We start from the raw sequence: 19,980 nt of genomic DNA, 5'->3' as shown, positions 1-19,980 counted from the left end.
GTGAGAAGTTCTGCATGATTGTACCACGTGAACTGTGGTTAAACCAGACGGGGAGGGCCAGACCGTAGGTCCACACCAGCTGCCTCTGGCTGACGCAACTCTGGCACCGTCTCTTCAGCTTTCCTTTTTCCCAAATGTTCTGCCCCAACAGTGACTCTTCTACAGTGAGTGACGTCCTAGTGGTTCACATGAAGGAGGGTTTCCAGGCCAAGGAGTCAGAATTTACAGAGTAAGAGAGAGGGGTGACACACTCAGAGGCGACCCTGAGTGTCACAGCGAATGCAAAAGGAACAGGACCACTGACAGGACAGAACGCTGCCCCCCCCACCCCCCCGCCCCGTGCCAGCCCGAGTCCCAGAGGGGGCAGACGCTTCCCTTCCACAGCCCCCTTGGAGGGGGTGGAGATTGACTTGTGTGCTCTTTCCGTGCTGGGGGCCACGGGGAGCTGCCCAACCTACCTACGAGAATAAAGCTCGCAATCGTGGCAACAACGGCCGATGGTCCCCTTGTTAGTCCTAACGGGCTCCATCAGACCGGCGGGGGCCTGGACTGCGCAACACCAGAAGCCATCCTCCTGAGGTCCTGCCTCCCTAAACTCACACTGGTGTCCACCTGCGGCTTCCTGTGGGGCTGCGGAAAGTGGGATGAATCACAGCCGTAGGCAGCCCCCGCCCGAGGAGCAGGGCAGGGCAAGCGCACACCACGGGAACGTGGGTGGGCAGTTCTGGGAGGCGGAGAGAGAGACCTTCTAAGTCAAGGTAGGGAAGGCTTCCTGGAGGAGGGGCTTTGGACCTGTGGGAGGAACAAGGAAGGACTCTTTTCCACGCAAAGTGTAGGTAGAGGCAACAGTGAGGATTCCAGATCCTAGCTGAGCAAGCTGGGAGGGGCCTGGGGAGACAGGGCTGGGAAGGCCAAAGGAGACGGGGTACAGTTAACAGGCTGGATCTTAGCTGGCTGGACATGCAGAGCTTTGGTTGGAAGATCTGAGGCCAAGACCAGTTTTGATGGGGAGAGTGCTGTGACCCAGTTGAAAATCATTAAAGCAAAAACAGGAAGGGGCTGGTGCCGTCACAGCAGGTTAAGCCTCAGCCTGCATCCCATATGAACACTGATTCGAGTCCCAGCTACTCCACTTCTGATCCTGGCTTCAGTCTGGCCCAGCTTGGCTATTGTGAGCATTCGAGACGTGAACCAGCAGACGGTAGATCTCTCTCTCTCCCCCTCTCTCCCTCCTCACCCGTCCCCCTCTCTGTAACTGTCTTTCAAATAAATCTTAAAAAGCAGAAGAAAATGAAACAGGAAGGATACTGTTTACCTGATTCTTTAGGAGTTAAAGTTTATGAAAATGTTTGGAAAACATAAAGCCCACAGTCTGGATGGCTTGCAAAGTAGTCCTTATTCCAGACGTTAAACTAAATCAAAACAAGTAAGATTTTCTTGCACATCGGCACTCTAACCATCTCTAAGTCTTTCTCATTCAGAGGAAATAAAGTGATCGTCGTTTTTCTAAGATTTCTCTCACCCCCCCCCCCCCGTGTTTCCCTGTAACCTGTGGTCTGAGATCCCCCGATTTGTATAGCTTGCGGGCTTGATGTCACCACAGGCTGTTGTACCACTCAGGAAACAGCACAGCTGGGACAGGGCGAGTTTTGAGGCTGACGTCCCAGCCAGCAGGTGTCAGGCACAGTGAGAGACGCACAGAGCAGCTCCGTGGTATTTCATTCTCCACGAACCGCACGGCTCAGCAGAGCAGCCTCTCTAACAGGCTGGTCCTACCGACACGAGAGGGGCTGCCCAGGAAGGCACACGCTCCCTGTGCAAAGGGCTGCGCAGGGGTAGGTGGCACAGGACAGCCATGCCTGGGTGAGACCCGCACTTCCTTTAGAACCTGAATTGATGACCCCAAGCACGAGCTTCCTCTATCCAGGCTGGAGGAATGCCCTCAGCGAGGGATCACATAAAACATCTACTTGTAATTCTCCTTTGGCCTGAGCCCCAGGGCAGGGTCACTACCTGGACAAGAAAGGCTCTGGCCCAAGAGGGCGCTGCTTCCCCGGAGGGCTTGGGATGACAGCTGGCTGCCCCCTCAGCTCTGGAAGGGGGCTGTGAGGCTGCAGAGTAAGGGCTGAATCTCACCACGGGAACTGTCTTACCAGCAAGCCTCACTTGCGTCTTCTGCAAAATGGGACTAACACTGCCCTGTGATTGCTGTCTGGGCACTGGGCCTGGTGCCTAAGAAGTCACCTTGCATACATGCATCCCACGTTGGAGTGCCGGGGTTCAGTCCCAGCTCCCATCAATCTGCACCCTGAGCGGCAGCGTGACAGCCCATGCAGCTGGGCTCCTGCCTCCCACGTGGGAGACACGATGGAGTTCCAGCATGCTCCTGACCCAGGCCCGGCCTTTTTGGGCATCTGGGAGGTGAGCCAGCAGGTGGGAGCTCTGTGTCTCTCTCTCTGCCTCTCATAGAAATTAAAATTTTTTCTTTGAGGGGCTGGCATTGTGACACAGCAGGGCTAAGCTGCTTGCAGTGGCAGTACCCCATATCGCAGTACTGATCGAGTGTCTGCTGTTCCACTTCCAATCCAGCTCCCTGCTCCTCCTGGGTAGGCAGAGGAAGATGGCCCAAGCGCTTGGGCCCTTGTTCCCAAGTGGGAGCCCTGGATGGAATGCCAGGCTCCTGGCTTCTGCAGCCATTTGGGGAATAAGCCAGCGGATGGAAGTTCTCACTCTCTCTCCCTCTCTGCCACTCAAATAAATAAATAAACCTTAAGAAGAAAAGACTGCGTGCAGGGTGAGTAAGGTAGTGCAGGTGAAGGGTACAGCAGGAGCGCACTTTGATGACGATATACATTTATAAAAGCCCCTTGTAAATGACAGCCTACTTTAGCAACAAGCTGTTATTATTACACATCTGCAGGTTTCCTCTCATCTTTTTCAGCTCTGTGGAGACCCCCGTTTAGGTAAAGTAAAAATAAAACTGTAAATGCTCAAAGCAAAGGGACAGGCTGTGCGGATTACCCAAGGGCGAGCTGCAAGCCGCCCGCCGGACAGGATGGAGGCCGTGACTCAAAGTCAGACCCGGTCAGGAGGTCTTCCCTGCTCTGGGCGTGGCCGCCCTGCTTCCTCAGGAAGGGTGGAGGCTGCAGAGGAGGGCGGCGGGCCCCAGGCGGCTAATCCAGGGCCGGCGGCTTGCTCCCCACGCCACTCCCAGGTGGGCTGGGGCAGCTTCGACACGGGCCCTGCTTCCGGGAGGGGCCGGGGTCCTCCTCTGGTGACTGGCACCCCAGCCCCTGGGGCAACCACACGCCCTCTGCCTAGACCCACGGCTGGGCTGGCCCAGGAGAGGCCCTGCCGCGTGTGCTGAAGGGAATCAAAGCACGTGGGCCAGCTCTGCTGGGCAAAAGGGCCCCAGGGCAGCTTCTGACAGCCTAGTTCCTCACATGTCCCTTCGAGACACACCGGGGAGGGTCTCCCCCGGCTTCCAGCCTGAGGCGGACGCTGGGTGACTACGCCACCTGGGGCTGTAGTTTTCCATGCAGCCGTGGTTGGCTTCCTGGCAGGCGGGCAGTAGAGGCGCAGAGACAGAAACTTCCAAAGGGCTGCCTGAAGAACCGATGGATGGCTGCTAGCAGCAGTGAAAGGAGCGCTCGTTATAATAGCACGCACCTGCGGGTGCTGGGCTAGGAATCGAATATGTATGCGAACGCCCACACACGTGGTGCCATTACGACACCGAGCACCATGCTAAGCGCCCTCTGTTCCCCTCCTTGTCTAATGATGCAGTTCCAGGTGTTCACACACTCACTCCACACACACACCCACTGTCTCAAGCAGGACACCAGGGGCTGGGGACCCAGAGAGCAAGGAAATGGGTGGAGACAGGCCAGGACCCTGGGGATGAGATCACAGTATGGAGGCCGCCTCAGAGACGTCAAACTAACGCTGAGGTCCCACACCAAGTCCAGCCAGCAAAACCCACAAGGGCCCCAGGCTGCGGGGAGGAGGGAGTGACACTGGAGGGTGGCCGTGGAGAGTAAGCAGGAATTTTCTGGGCAAAGGAGAGAGAAGGGGATCTATATCTATATCTATATCTATATCTATATCTATATCTATATCTATATCTATAGAGAGAGAATATTTCACCTGCTTGTTCACTCCACAGATGACTGCAATGGCCAGGACTGGGCCAGGCCAAAGCCAGCAGCTTCTTTCAGGTCTCCCAAGTGGGTGCAGGGGCCCAAGCACTTGGGCCATCCTCTGCTGCTTTCCCATGCCCATTAGCAGGGAGCTGGATCGGAAATGCAGCAGCCGGGACACGAACGGGCACCCATGTTGGGCGCAGAGGTACCCGCTACGCCACAGTGCTGGCCCCAGAGAGCTGCATTTCTTTTTTTTTTTTTTAATTCATTTTTTATTTCTTTATTTCTTTATGTGACAGATAGAGAGGAAGGTCTTCCTTCCACTGGTTCACCCCTGAAATGGCTGCTACGGCTGGAACTATGCCGATCCCAAACCAGGAGCTTCCTCCTGGTCTCCCATGCAGGTGCAGGGGCCCAAGCACTTGGGCCATCCTCCACTGCCTTCCTGGGCCATAGCAGAGAGCTGGACTGGAAGAGGAGCAACCCAGGCTACAACCCGGCGCCCACATGGGATGCCGGTGCCGTGGGCGGAGGATTAACCAAGTGAGCCACGGCGCTGGTCCCAAGAGCTGCATTTCTTAAGATCTCCCCATCCTGGTGATCACAGCCGCGGTGCACATTTCCAGGCTCGGGTAACCTGCAGCACTGTCCTAACCACTGCAGGTGTAGTTATGAGGCTTAAATAAATCTAAGAAGCAGGCGCAATGATTCACCCCATTTCACAGGAAAGGGAACTGAAGTTCAGACATGTTGAGCAACTTGTCTGAGGCCACACAGGATCAGGAATTGGCCCCAGGCAGCCCATATTCTTGCCCTCAGGAACCCCGAGTCCTGTCCCTGGCTCTCTGCCCGTCCTCCCGCTCACTCCCGACAGCAGGGTGAAGGCTGGGGGTGTGGGCAGGAGGCCAGCCCAGCAGGTACCTAGCTCGAGGTGCATGGCGGGCCCGTTCCCAGCCAGGGCGGCATCGGGCACGGCGGGAGGTGCAGGCGGGCTGTTGTGGAACTCCCAGCGCTTCATCTGCAGCTGCTGCAGCCAGTACAGCATCACTTGCTTGGTGGCGGCCTGAGAAGCACAAGGATTAGTTGGCAAGGCCCTGCACCTGCAGGGCGGCCTCGGGCGTGGGGGTGGGGGAGGTCACGGGAGGCTTCGGAATTCTCTCCTCAGAAAAAAGGATCACTTGGGTGGTTGTCTACCTCTGAAATACCATGTGCTTCCTGGCCACAGAAGATAATCGGGTGAGCATCCTCAGCCTCTCTGGGCCTCCCAGAGTGGTTATGAGGCTGCAAAGTGATGAGGGAGGGGACATGCCTGCATGGTACCCTACATACAGTAGGTGCTCAGAACCTGCTGGCTGGAAAGAGGAACCTGGAGGTGCTGAGAGAGGGCAGGCCCTGGACCACTCTCTTCCCAGTGTGGCACCTCCAGGTCTCAGCTGTGTTCTGGGGGAGTTGGGGCAATCCTTCCCGCTTTGGGGATGCTCTGAACACGGATAGGACTAGGGGCTGGGAAGCCTCATGCACACGATGACAACGTGGCGGGGCCTTCTGGGCTGTGGCGCTCCTGATAAGATAATGATCGATGCTGAACACTGGTGTCCCAACAGTGGGTGGGCCAAATAGCCACTTTCACTTTCACATCCTCTCATTCCTGGATCTTCCAGGAGGGGATGAGCCAGGAATAATAGGTCCTTTGGACAGACAGCGAAACTAAGCTCTGAAGTGGCCCAGGCATATGGCGGTAGAGTCAGTCCCAGAACCCGGGTCTCCCACGTCCAGACTTGAGCTCTGTTGGAACCAACGGCCTAGAGACTGTGGCTTCCAGACAGCAGGCATGTGACGGGCTGCGGGCGGCTGCTGAAGACGGGCAGCTGGCTGGGTGTGTTTGTGGGGGGTCGGGGGGGGAGTCCCCTAGAGCTACCCACAAGCAAGGCCACAGGAGAGCAGCAGGCTTGGGCAGGCTCGGGCAGGCTCCTTCTCAGGATGTCCCTGGGCGAGGAGTGCCCTGGGCCTGCAGCCTGGCACCTGGTACCAGTAAGATCAGCCGGTGCCCACCAGCCTGTCTGCTCTTTCGTGCACTTTCCCTGGGGCGTCTCAGCCCCTCCCAGGGCTTCCCCAGGACATTACCGCTGATGGGCTCCAGCCAGACCCCTACCCCTACTGGAAGAACTCCCTCCCTCCCTGCTCCTGGGTGAGGGACTGGGCTGGGCACTGGAGTGGCTGTGGTGAGCTGTTCCCCTGGGATTTTAGCGGCTGGGGCAGGAGGCACACCTGGATCTGCCATGGGCTCTGCACCCCCAGTTCTCTCCCACCAGGCACCACCCTCCAGGCAGTCAGCCGACTTCCCCGCCATCCCCAGCCACGGCCAGCTCGGCCGTCCAGCTCAGCCGTCAGCCTCTCCTGCTCACCTCCTGGCGGCCTTCCCGACTGTGCCTGCATGATAGCCAGACCAGGCTTTCCAAACACTCGAATCTGCCAGCGCTTCCTGGCTTGAGGCTCTCTAGCCCACGGGACAAAGCCCAGTGCCCCCAGCCCCATCACTGCGGGCTCTGCTCTGCAGCTCCATCTTTGCCCCCCCTCCCCACTCCCCACGCCCCCTGGCTGCTGCGACTTGCCCGCACACTGGCAGCTGTCCCACGTCTTCCTATCCCTGCTCATGCTGCTCATGGGGCTCCTTGGCCTGGGGTACTCTTCTCCCTCCCATCATCAGAAACCTGTGTCTTCTTTCAAGCCTCCGTGCTCTCCTCCTCCAGGAAGCCCTTCTGGGTAGCTCCTCCCACTCGGCAGGATGACCCCTCTGTCACACTTCTCAGGTATGGACAGCACAGCATCTCCCTAGAACATGTCAGTGTGGGCACCAAGTGCCTGTCAGTCTCCTCCACCAGACTGTAAGCCATCTGGGGGGACACAGACAGGGCTGACTCGGCCCCACACCCTAGGGCCTAGCATACAGCCACCCGCACACGTGTTCACTGAAAGAGTAAGTGACAGGAGACTTTGCGCACAGCGCTCACCCTGTGCAGGGACACACATGGCCTCCAGAATGCCTTTCCTGGACTGAAATTCCTGGTTTCCAAGATTTTAGCTGAGCCTCTCAGCCTGGTAACCAGCCAACTCCAGTGGGTAAGGGGAACAGAACCTGCACTCAGTTAACTGGAGGTGGGAGTGGGGGTGGCGGAGGGGAGTGCTACTGCTTCGCCCAGTTTTCTCCGATGCCCACACAACTCTTAGCCCAGGGGCTGGTGTTGTGGCACAGGGGGTTAAGCCACTGCCTGTGATGCCAACACCCCGCATCAGAGCAGTCCTGGCTGCTCTACCTGTGATCCAGCTTCCCAACACACCTGGGAAAGCAGCAGGAGAGGGCCCAGGTGCCTGGGCCTCAGGCACCCTCATAGGAGATCCAGATAGAGCTCCTGGCTCCTGGTTTTGGTCTGGCCCTGCCCTGGCCATGTGGCCATTTGTGGAGTGAACCAGCAGATACAAGATCTCTGTCTTTCTCTTTCTCTCTGCGTGTCACTCGTTCAAATAAATAAATCTAAAAAAAAAAAAAAAACAAACCACACCAATCTCTTAGTTGAGCTCTGTCTTTCCAACTAAGTTGTGGGACGTCTCCTCTTGACAGGAATGCTCCGACCTTGGTTCGGTCACCCCCGTGCCCAAGTGTGTTAACACTTATCCAGTACTCACTAGTTTAGACATGCCTGCATGCACAATGTAGGCTCACCAGTCACACCTAAGTCTTTATCCTCCCAAGCCCTGCCAACGCTTTCTCGGTATTCACTCCCCTTGGCCAAAACATCCAAGAAAAGTGAATCAGAATTTTGGCCTTGAGGGGACTGCAACTCTTGACCCTACTGCCGCCGGCCCAGGTGGGAGCCTTGAGGTCAGCACACTGTTAGGACAGGTGTTGACACCGCACGAGGCGCAGGAAGACCGCGGGGCTCCCAGCGCCCGGGGGAGCGTGACCTCGGGCTGGGCACTGCATCTCTCTGCGACCCAGACTTTCGATCCGGAAGGTGGAAACGTCATCCCCGCCTTGGCGGAACCCGCGGAGGAAACGCGGGCGACTGCGCTCGGGGAAGCACCCGGCGCCCGGCCAGCGGCGGCCACCCCGGCCGGGGGACCACGCACCCAGCCGAGCCCAGGGAGCGTACCTTCAGGGTGATAACCCGGCCGGGGGTCTTGATCTCAAAGGTGCCCTCTTCAGCGTCCGCCTTGCAGTCAAAGACCGCGCTGGAGAGGTCGATGCTGTCCAGGGGGTTTGCGTCCTGCGCGGTCCGCGAGTAATACAGGTGACACTTCCTCTCGTCGTAGTAGAACCAGCGGGATTTCCAGCCCCGGATGGGCCCCTTGCCGCCAAACTTACTCAAATACCCGCAGAGTCTCTTGGGGGCCGCCTCCAGGGGCCGGGCGCCGCCTTCGCGCTCCTCGGGAAGCGACCCCTCGGGGCCGCCGCCCGAGCCAGCCGGCTCCGCACACTCGGGGGCCGCGGAGCTGGACTCCGGGGCGTCCCCCCGCGCACCTTCCATCGCTGTTATCCGCAGCCCAAAGAACCACAAGGGTCCCGCCGGAGCAGCGCAGGGAAATCTCTGACACTTAGCCGGCACCTCGCTGGAGGGCAACACCTGGGCGGGGGGCGGAGCCTGGTGGACCCACCCGAGGTGACAGACGGACGCGATTGGCTGCGGCGCGTGCTTCTCAGAGACCGCAAATCCGTGCTGGAGCGATGGCCACGCCCTCCCGCCACAAGCCCCGCCCGGGACCGCCTACTTCCGGCTTTTCCGCCGCACAGTCAGCCATGTTTGCTGGGGGCGCCCGTGGTGCGCGAGGTGGCACTTGGCTAGGTTACTCGTGGCGAGATGCTGGCAGAAATGCCTGCGGTTGGCTCCACTGCCCTAGTAGTAGGTAGAGGGCCTTCTCGCGCCTCCGGGGTCGCCCGCCGTGCCCCTTTCGGTGTCGTGCCCGTCACCGTCGGACGGCTCATGCCGGACGCCGGGCTCGGAAGACCCGCTTCCGACTCGGCGCTGGCCGGGTGTCCAGTGGCTGCCTTTTCGCCGCGCGGTTCCTTCAGCGCCCGCCCTTGCAGTCCTGCCTGCCCCACCTCTGTCCCAGCTCGCGTTCGCCTTCCCCCAGGCCCTGCCGCCGAGCTGGGGGATCCCAGTGAGGCGCCTTCCGTCTGTGTGTAAACAGGGCTGCAGCTGGGGTCTGGCCGACTCGCCCCACCTCTTGCCCTCGCATTCCCCTCCGACCACCACCACCTAAGGCGCATTCCCGGATCGGGGCTGTGGCGCCCCTGCCTGTCGCCGCTCTCCAGGGGCTCCGTTCCTAGTTCCGCCGTTTTTTAAGCGCCCTCCTCTCACGGTGGCTTCTCCCCCTCGCCGTCCTTAATGAAGTCCCCCCGCACGCTCGGGGCGAGCGCCCTGGCGCCCATCTGCGTTCATTTCAGATTCTGACTTTGGCCATCACCCAGCCCAAAGCCTCGCTCTTCTCTAAAAACGGGTTTGGTGGGATCACCTGCCGCTGCTTCCTCACCTCGTCAGACGGTATACGCAGAAGCTCTCGAAATCTGTGCGCACTCACAGGGGCCGCTGGGATTTGTGTTCCCCCCGGGGTGCGGGAGCGGGGTTGCACACAGGAAGCGTTTCTCCTGAACGCTACAAGAGATCATTTAATTTGTTATGATTGATTTTCTCACTCTACATAAACATTCCTCGTACCTGATTCTGTGTTCCTAGTTTGATATTTTCCCCAAGATCTCAATACTGTAAAGGTGGCTAGGTAGATAGATATCAGCCTAGAGTGCCTCGGCTCTAGGAGTATGGGAAAGGGGCCCAAGGGGAAGGGAAGAACATAATTATTGAAGAAAATAAATGTTTGTGCAATGGAACGAGGAAACAAGCCCTGCGAGCAGACCGACAGCCACACCTGAAGTCAGTGCTCTTGTTCTGTAACTGTCAGATGGGTTCAGCCCTCTCCTTGGGGGTAGCTCCAGAGACTTCCCCTGCCCTGCACCAAGGGGGCTGTCAAGTCCCATAATACCGTGCTGGGAGGATTTTCAGGAGCTCCACATCCAGAAATCCCCCATCCACATTTTCCCAGAGGAGGGAGGAGGGGAAGAAAAACGAGGGACCCTTACGTCCATAAAAGCTCCAGTCTGGATGCATGCTGTGCTGCCAGTCTCTTCCGAGGTGGCCGCCTGGTCTGTCAGGTGCATTCTCTCCATTAAACTATTGGCTCACGTCTGAATTCTTTCTTACACCAACACAAGAACCCCAGAGCAGACCATCTTTAGTATCAATACCGTGTAAATTCCATTTCTACAAAACCAGGATCCACACCTGTATACTTCTAGAGTTGTTAATTTTTATTTTCATGTGAGAGGCAGACACACAAGAGAGACAGAGAGAGAAACACTCCCATCCACTGGTCCACTGGTTCACTCCAACAATGGCTGGGGCTGGAAGAAGACGGAAGCCAAGAACTGGGAACTGAATCCAGGTTTTCCACATGGGTGTCAGGAACCCAACTACTTTTTAAAAATTTTTTTACAAATTTATTTGACAAAATTAGACAGTGAGAGAGAGAGACAGAGAGAAAGGTCTTCTTTCCATTGGTTCACCCCCCAAATGGCCGCCACAGCCGGCACTGCGCTGATCCAAAGCCAGAAGCCAGGAGCTTCTTCCTGGTCCCCTCTGCGGGTGCAGAAGCCCAAGCACTTGGGCCATCCTCCACTGCCCTCCCAGGCCACAGTAGAGAGCTGTGCTGGAAGTGCGTCTCAGACCCCACAACGCCCTGCAGGCTGACCACCCCCAGGGACCCCTCCCCGGCCCCCCGGGCCGACAGAAGAGCTCCCAAGGACGGCAGCCCTGTTTCAGTCACCCTGTGAGCTGACAGATCTACACACAGCTAGAGCTCCAGGAGTCGGCCACTAGACAACCCGCGTAGACTACTCTTGGCCTCTGTGTGACTGCATTGTAACCCTCGGTTCCTAATCGGGGTTGTAATTCTTGTCCTACTGTTTGCTGTAGCCTTGACCGAGACTAATTCGGTTGACTGGACTTGGAGCAAAAGACTCCTGCTGACAGGATGCTTGGCTGCAGCTGGTTTCCACTGTGCCCCCTACAGCTAGCTCTGGAGAGGGTGCCCCTACCACCCTGCTTTACTGTGCCCATTATTGCCAGGAGGGGACGGTCTCAGGAGTCTGTACTTAACAATGGAACTGCCAACATCAAGGCCTGGGCCAGTCTCACCAAAAATATGTTGTGGCATGCTCAGGGGGCTGTGTTAGATAAGTAGAAAAGTAGCCTATGTTAAGCTGCCCCAGCACTGGTCAGGATCATGTGTACTGGTACCGTCTGCCTCGCCTTCTTTTTGTTCCCAGTAGCTAAAGGAGAACAGTTGGTGGTCCCTGTACACCAAGACCAGGGGGACCAGAGAAAAAGCCTGCCACACCCATAAAAATTGGTGACTAGAAAGATAAAGACTGGCTCCCGGAGTGGATAATCCAGTACTAACCATCCTGGGCAGAGGATGGCTCCTGGGGCTACCGTACCCCCATTTATATGTTAAACCACATCATTAGATTACAAGCCATAGTTAAAATTATAGCTAATAAAACTTCAATTGCTTTTTATGTGCTGGCTAAACAGATTACCCAAATGTGCAGTGCTGTTTATTAAAACTGCTTGGTTTTAGACTATTTATTTGCCTCTGAGGGAGGAGTTTGTGAAAAATTCAGTCTGAGTAATTGCTGTTTACAAGTAGATAATTCCAAGAAGGTCATAAAAGAGATTGCTGAGCAAATGAGAAAACATTGCCCATGTTCCTGTCCAAACCAGGAGAGGCTGGAGCCCCAGCAGCTGGTTTGGAGAATGGCTTCCATTACTCCCAGGAAAAAGGGTTCAAAGCCCTCACAGACACTGTAGTTTTAATGTTGGGGACTTGCTTGATCCTTCCCTGCCTGGCACCTCTGGTAATAAGATTGGCCTCCAGCTTCATCGAGGCTATGGTCAAGAAGAAAAACAGCTGGGGCCAGCATTGTGGCATAGCAGGTTAAGCCTCCGTCTGCAGTGCTGGCCCATATGGGGGCTGGTTCGGGTCTCGGCTGCTATGCTTCCAATCCATCTCCCTACTAATGTGCTTGGGAAAGCAGTGGAGGATGGCCCAATCGCTTGGGCCCCTGCATCTACATGGGAGACCCAGAAGAAGCTCCTGGCTCCTGATTTTGGTCTGGCCCAGCCCTGGCCATTGCAGCCGTTTGTGCAGTGAACAAGCAGATGGAAACATTTCTCTCTGTCCTTTCTCTCTCCCTCTCTCTTGCTCTCTGTAACTCAACGTTCGAATAAATAAATAAATCTTTAAAAAAAGAAAAAAGAAAAATGGCTGCTCATGTTTGCTGGTGTGGGGACATGCTTTGAGTCAAGATGACAAGGATGATGCTCTCTGACCCTGGGAGGGTCTGAGCATCAAAGAGTGGAATGTGGCAGGGGCCCCCTTCCCCTTAGGTAGAAAAATAACTGGCTAAAGGCAGGAGTGGAGGGCAGCAGGGGCTTCCTGGGGGTGCGGGTGGGGTGGAGGGATGGGGGAACTTTCTGAGAAATACCACAATTGTAGCCAGGTCAGCTAAAGCAAACCTAATGCATGCAGGTATAACTTTGGGTTATAGTTTTATAAGCAGTGCTATATCTTTTAACGATCTAATCAAATATGTGTAACCAAATCAGTTAAAAAAATCTTACAGTTGTTTGTGCGGGGTATAGAAGACAATGCCCTGTTTTGTTCAGGGCTCACATGGTGGATACAATCCTCTGGGACTGCTGGCATAGGGAATGAAATCTGTTTTCCTGCTAAAAGCCTTGGTACCCTGCCCTCCTGTCCAAGAATCCTGCTGCACTTGCTCATCCATGTGAGACAAAGAGGCTGGCTGGCAGAGCAGAGGACACTGACACTCAGAAGACTGCCGCCGTCCTGGACAGAGACGCTGTAACCCAGCAGGAGGAGGGAGGCTGCAACAGCACAGCCCAGCAGAAGAGCTGGACCACAGGAGCCGCGCGGTTCCTGAGGAATCCGGGTAAAGACAGAGAATGCGCCGCGTCCTGGGGGCGAGAAGCAGACCTGTGTGACAAGAGGTGCAGGCGACTCCTACCGCTGCCGCTGCAACACCAGCAGCAAGGCTCCAGCACTCTGACACGAGCCAGGGGCCTCTTAGTCACTGTATTAATTGCTAGGCTAAAGGCCAGTCCTGGTAGCTTGTTTTTTTTTTTTTTTTTTTTTTTTTAAGATTAAACAGGACTTAAATATGTGTATCGATGTTTCCAGCAACCAACAAGTAGGAGAAATCATGGAAAAAATTGAGAGACAGCATCCCTTAGATAAATAATATTGTATTGCTGTATGGTGGCTTTAAGACAATTAAAAAAAACCACACATATCCCTCAGTGATTTAATACTATAGATGAGGCCAACGATGCGATGTGGTAGGTAAAACTGCCACTTTTGATGCCAGCATCCGATGGGCACCAGTTCTTGTCCTGGCTGTTCCACTTCCGATCCAGCTCTCTGCTAATGGCCTGGGAAAAGCAGCGGAAGATGGTCTGAGTGTTTGGGCTCCTGCAACCCTGTGGGAGACCCAGTTGAAGCTTCTGGCTCCTGGCTTTGGCCTGGTGCAGCTCGGGTTGTGGTAGCCATCCGGGAAGTGAACCAGTGGATGGAAGATCTCTTTCTCTCTCTATTACTCTGACTTTAAAACAAATAAATAATCCTTCAGAAAACATACTGTAAAGATGCCCTATTTCTCAAATGAATCCACAGTTAATACATTTTTGATCAGAATAGCAATAGGATTTTTTTTTTTTTTAAAAAACTTCCTTTTGGAATAGTTTGAGATTTACAGAAAGTTGCAAAGATAGTGGGAGAACTCCTCTATACACTCAGTTTTCCCTAACATCTTGTATAACCATACTTATTTTGCAAAGCTAAACATCTAACATGGTTATTATACTATACCATCAACAATCTTACAGACTATTTGGCCTTACTGAGTTGTCCCTCGATGCCCCTTTTCTAGTCCGGGAGGCAATGCAGGCTGCTGTATTCATTCATCATGCTTTCTCAGCCTCTTTCCAGTTGTGATAGATTTCAGGTTTTCCTTATTTTTCACGATCCTGGATAGTTTGAAGAATACCAGTCACGCGTTTTGAGAAGGGCCCTCACGGTGGGTTTGTCTGCTCTTTCGTCATGGTGAGACTGGAGGTATGGGGTCTGGAGACTACCGCGGAAGTGCAGTGCCCCTCTACCAACACGCTATCCGGGTATCCGATACCTACAGGGCAGTGTGAACCTGGAGCACTTGGTCCAGGTGATTTCTCTGCCATGGAGTTGCTCTTTTCCCCTTGTTTGCAATCAGTGCATTAAGCCATTTTCAAGAGAAGCAGGTGTAAAGAGACAAAATGTTGGAGGAGGAAAAAAAGGAGCAACTGAAAAGGACTTGGATGACCAGGTGTCTAAGTTTATTAATTCCACCAACAAGTATTTAATAAGCTTTTCCCACCAGGTGCCATTGCATGCTAGAGATACTCCCAGCGAATGGAAGATCTCTCTCTCCCTCCACATGTGTGTGTGTGCGCGCGCCTTTCAAATAAACAAAAATGAAACGAAACAAAATGTTAGGGACAGGGTAGTGAACCAGACAAAGTCCCAGCCCTACTGAGCTTTCATTCTAGCCAAAGACAGGCAAGACACAGGGACGTGGACGTGGCAACTACAGATTCTCGTGAGTTTAAAAGGAAAGCAGGTGACAGACCTCAAGTGTGTCCAGGACGGGGACAAGGAGGGAGCAGAGCCCAGGGTCCAGGAAAGACCCAGCTATCTGTAAGAATTTGGTGTAGAGCAGGGCTTTTCAACCTCATTAAAATGATCACTCCCTTAGGATAGTCTTTCTAGACATTTCCTCCTAACCAATGTCTCCTGTGGCTTTTTAATACCACAGATAGAATTATGTACTCTTTCTGTTACTCTGCCTGTCAAACAAATAAATCTTAAAAAAAAAAAAAAAAAGTAAATTGGGGCCAGTGCTGTGGTGTAGTAGGTTAAGCCTCTGCCTATGGCACCAGCATGCCATATTGGTGCTAAATTGTGTCCTAGCTGTTCCTCTTCTGATCCAGCTCCCTGCTGATGGCCTGGGAAAGCAGTGGAAGATGGCCCAAGTGCTTGGACCCCTGCACCCACGTGGGAGACCCAGAAGAAGCTCCTGGCTCCTGGCTTCGGATTGGCTCAGCTCTGGCCATTGTGGCCATTTGGAGAATGAACCAGAGGATGGAATACCTCTCTCTGTCTCTCCTTTTTGCTGTCTGCCTGTCAAATAAATACATCAATCTTTTTTCTTCCCCCAGAAATCTTTTATTTAAGAAATATAAACTTCATGCATTTCATAAATACAACTATAGCAACATAGTGATTCTTCCCACCATACCGGCCCTCCCACCTATACTCCCATCCCTCTTCCTCCTCCCTCTCCTATTCCCATTCTTATTTATTTATTTTTTTACTAAGATCTATTTTCAATTAACTTTATACATATAAGATTAACTCTATACTAAGTAAAGAGCTCAACAAATAGTATGAAAAAAAAAACAAAAAAAAAAAAAACCTGTTCCTCAATGGTTGAAACAAGGGCTGTTTAAAGTCATTGCATCTCAAAGTGTTAATTTCACTTCTATAGATTACCTTTTAGGTGCTCTATTAGTTGTCACAGATCAGGGAGAACATAAGGTATTTGTCCTTTTGGGGCTGGCTTATTTCACTAAGTATGATGTTTTCCAGTTTCACCCATTTTGTTGCAAATGACTGGATTTCACTTTTTTTTTTTTTTACCACTGTGTAGTATTCCATGGTGTACATATCCTATAATTTCTTTATCCAGTGTTCAGTTGATGGACATTTGGGTTGATTCTATATCTTAGCTATTGTGAATAACTGAGTTGCAATAAACATGGGGGTATATCATGTGTATGAAATCATACACTGATTTCATTTCATAAAAATCGAAAGTAGGTCAGCTGAGGCACTTTCTCAGAGAAAGGAATGCATAATGTTCAACTCTCTGGCTGAAAGACGGTGGACAGACTGGAACATCATCACTGTGTGGTGAAGACTTGGAAGGGTAATGCAGGCCTCTTAACTTTTCCACCTGACCTTCTAACCCCAGTCCCCCAGAATGTGACTCTATTTGTAGAATCTTTTTTTTAAATTTATTTATTTGTTTGAAAGTCAGAGTGAGAGAGAGAGAGATATATATCTTCCATGTGCTGGTTCACTCTGCAAATGGTTGCAAAGGCTGGCCCAGACCAAAGCCAGGAGTTGGGAGTCGGGACCTTCTTCCATGTCTCCCACGTGGGTGCAGGGACCCAAGCACTTGGGCCAGCTTCGCTGCTTCCCCAGGTGCGCTAGTGGAGAGCCGGATTGGAAGTGGAGCAGCCGGGACTGCAGGCCGGGCTCTACCCATTAGGCCACAGCGTCAACCCCTAGGCTTTTAAAGAGGCAATTAGACGAGGAAAGGCAGGCGGGGTGGGGTTGCCGCCGCTGGGGCCGCCTCCAGCGGCGAGACCCCCGAGCCGGCCGTGGGCGCTGGCGTGCGCGCAGGCGGCTGGGGCGCTGAGGAGCGGGAAGCCACGGGCGCGCGGGCGTGGACGGCCGGCCCAGGCCGAGGCGCAGGGCGTGGGCGGCGCGTCGCGTGGGGCTGCCCTCCTCTCTCAGGTAAGGGCTGCGGCCGCCGGGGGACCCCGGGAAGCGAGCCAGGGCCTGTTCGGCTCTCCTCGCGGGTCTCCGCTTTTGGCGGGGCTGGGACTCGAAACCCTTCACAGCTAACGGCTCCGCGGGCGCGCGTTTAGGCCGGGGGTTCATGGGGGCAAACTTTTGGGTTGAAAGGAGGGAAGGTTCGCAGTGGGATCGCAGGTTGTGCCTCGCGTGGGCTCGCAGGCGGGAGGCCGAGCGAACCGCACGTGTGCGTCCCGCCCGCCGGCCGAGGGCTGTGATTGAGCTGCTCATGCCCGGACCGGCTTTTCGGCTGCCCTCGCTCGCTCGTGGCCTTTCATTAGAGGAGTTTTCGGAGCACTCTGCAGGCGTTTTGCACTGCAGAACGCCGCGGGCCGCCTTTGGCTGTCTGCGCCGTGCAGGGCACCGCGGAGGCCCAGGTTGGAAGCGATGGAGCGGTGCAAAGAAGGGGAGCTGTGGGTCCGCAGGATTTAAGAAGTTTCTCTCCCGGTTTCCATCTGCGGAAACACTCCACGGTCTGAATCGTGCTTTTTTTTTTTTTTTTTTTAATCTAGATTGGGCGTGGTGTTGCGTCCTGTTTGCTACAGAGGTCAGTTCAGAAATGTCGGAAGTCGGTGCAGACATGGAGCGGCCTTGGGTAAAGCAGGAAAAGTTAGGCGGAGCATACGGCGGGGCAAGATCCTAACATAGATGGCCTTTGTTTTCCTGACCCTCATCAGCGGGCGTTCCAGGTCTGGTTTGTGGAGAACTCGATGTAGGCGTCTGAATATTTGCATTCTGGTTTAGTCACTTGTGTGAACTTCACCTTGACTCTTTTGTTTTGGGTTTCACATATTGAAATAGTGACAACTGGGTCATCTGTTGGAGTTGTGAGGGTCTGTAACTGTTAACCATTTAGACGTTGGTAAGCTGTAGGGCTTTATTTAAATGTGTTTAAAAAAACCAGGTTATCTACTTGTCATCACAAAGTGAGATAAAACAGATAGAAAGGTCTTCTGTTTTAGAAGTTCACGACCTGGGGCCTGGGCTGTGGCTCAGCTGGGGCTGGCTGCAAAGCTGGCATTTCATCTGGCCGCCAGCCATTCCACTTCCCATCCAGCTCCCTGCTAATGGCCTGGGAAAGCAGCGGAGGATGGCCCAAGTGGTTGGGCCCCTGCACCCATGTGGAAGACCTGGAAGAAGCTCCTACCTTAGGCCAGGCCCAGTCCTAACCATTGCGACCAGAAAGATCTCTGTTTCTCTTTCTCCAGCTCTGACTTTCAAGTAAATAAATATTTTAAAAAAGAGGTAATTAAGGTAAAGGAAGGCCGCTAGGGTGGGCCCTAATTCAACCTGACAGGTGTCCCCATCAGAGGAGGAGACTAGGATACAGATGTACATAGAGGGGAGACCAGGTGTGGATCACAGAGAGGAGAGACAGCTCCGAGACAGGGAGAGAGACCTCAGGAGAAACCAACCGTGCTGACACCTTGCTCCTGGACCACGGGCCTCCGGAACGGAGAAAACACCTTTCTGTGTTTTTTTAAATTTTTTTTTAATTTTATTTATTTATTTTTTTGACAGGCAGAGTGGACAGTGAGAGAGACAGAGAGAAAGGTCTTCTTTGCCGTTGGTTCACCGGCACACCGCGCTAATCCGAAGGCAGGAGCCAGGTGCTTCTCCTGGTCTCCCATGAGGGTGCAGGGCCCAAGCACTTGGGCCATCCTCCACTGCACTCCCTGGCCACAGCAGAGAGCTGGCCTGGAAGAGGGGCAACCAGGATAGAATCCGGTGCCCCGACTGGGACTAGAACCTGGTGTGCCGGCACCGCAAGGCGGAGGATTAGCCTAGTGAGCCATGGCACCGGCCTTTTTATGTTTAAACACCCACTAGGTTCTATTGGAAGCTAATGCACACCTGGAGCCATAGAACACGCTCCCTGGGAGCCCAGACCAGGCCCAGCCTGACAAGCCACAGGATTTCTCAGATGCCTTCCTTTATAAATGTTTGTGTAAGTATAGATTCATATTAGTTTAATGTATTCAAAATTTCCCAAAAACAAAATGGTTAAGTCCTGCACCCAACCACCTCCTCTATGAGGGACGGGGGAGGGGCAGGGTGTACAAGTTCCAGTCTGGGTGCTGGGTGTCAAGCAACATGGCCACTGGAAACGTCACTGCTGATGATAACCTGTCTAGGCCTTCATTTTCTCATTTATACGGCAGGGATCGTAATATCTGCCCAGGACATCCCACTGAACGTGTGTGCAGACCGGAAGGTAGCGACGGCAGGGCGGGTGTGTGGGGCAGCAGTTACGATGTTACCTGGGACACCTGCATCCCATATCAGAGTGCCCAGGTTCAAGTCCCTCCTCTGCTCCCGATCCCAGCTTCCTGCTAGTGTGAGTCCCTGGAGGGAGCTGTAATGACTCAAGTACCTGGGAGACCCTGATTGGGTTCGCGGCTCCTGGCGTTGGCCTGGCCCAGCCCTGGGTGTTGCTGGCATCTGGGGAATGGACCAGTGGGTGGGAAGTCTCCATCTGTTTGCGTCTATTTCTCTGCCTTTCAAATAGGAAAACAAAAAAGATAATGATGGAAATCCTTTGGCTTGGGATCCCTCAACCGCACAGTCTTGGGGCTGCTCCAGGGGAAACAGGAAATGAAGAAAAAAGATTGTGTTTTCAGTTCAGGCACGTAAGAAGGGAATCCCTATTCTAGATGTCCTGGCTGCTCCCTATGCAGAGGACGCACTCTGCCTCTTACACCCAAATAGCTCAGCACCCCCCTGCCTTTTGCCAGGGTAAGGTGGGTGGGGACCACGGGCCTGTAGGAAAGCGACATCTTGTGGCCTCTGTGGGTCCTGCGTGCTTGGTGCTTCCTAGCTCTTTCCTCAAGGGTGAGGCACGAAGCCATAGCCACAGCCCCCAGCATATTCAAACATGAAGGGTGCTAATCTGACATTCTTCAAATCAACGTATTTCAAAGATTCCTCTCACTCGCCTCTTTAGTGAAGGTATGTGAGGCTAATTTTCTATCAGTGAAACAATGTGTTTGTGTTCACAACAAGAATTTACCGCAGGCCCTAAAAAGCA

The 19,980-nt window shown here is 53.9% G+C and overlaps 1 protein-coding gene across 1 annotated transcript in view; it reads right to left on the bottom strand.

Annotated features, from left to right (window-relative positions):
- TBC1D2 (TBC1 domain family member 2) overlaps positions 1–8,703 on the bottom strand; it is a 49,856-nt gene extending 41,153 nt beyond the window's left edge. The window contains exons 1-2 of the mRNA XM_062206956.1: positions 8,294–8,703; positions 5,064–5,205 (exon numbers count right to left, since the gene is read on the bottom strand). Of these exons, the coding sequence (XP_062062940.1) occupies positions 5,064–5,205; positions 8,294–8,668 (517 nt within the window). The 5' untranslated portion in view covers positions 8,669–8,703. The remainder of the gene's footprint in view (positions 1–5,063; positions 5,206–8,293) is intronic.
- Between the last annotated feature and the right edge of the window lie 11,277 nt (positions 8,704–19,980).

Source organism: Lepus europaeus, chromosome 12 (assembly GCF_033115175.1).
Source record: "Lepus europaeus isolate LE1 chromosome 12, mLepTim1.pri, whole genome shotgun sequence".
Taxonomy (NCBI): Eukaryota; Metazoa; Chordata; class Mammalia; order Lagomorpha; family Leporidae; genus Lepus; species Lepus europaeus.
The sequence above is the reverse complement of the archived record's forward strand: the minus strand, read 5'-3'. Positions and strand labels throughout refer to the sequence as shown.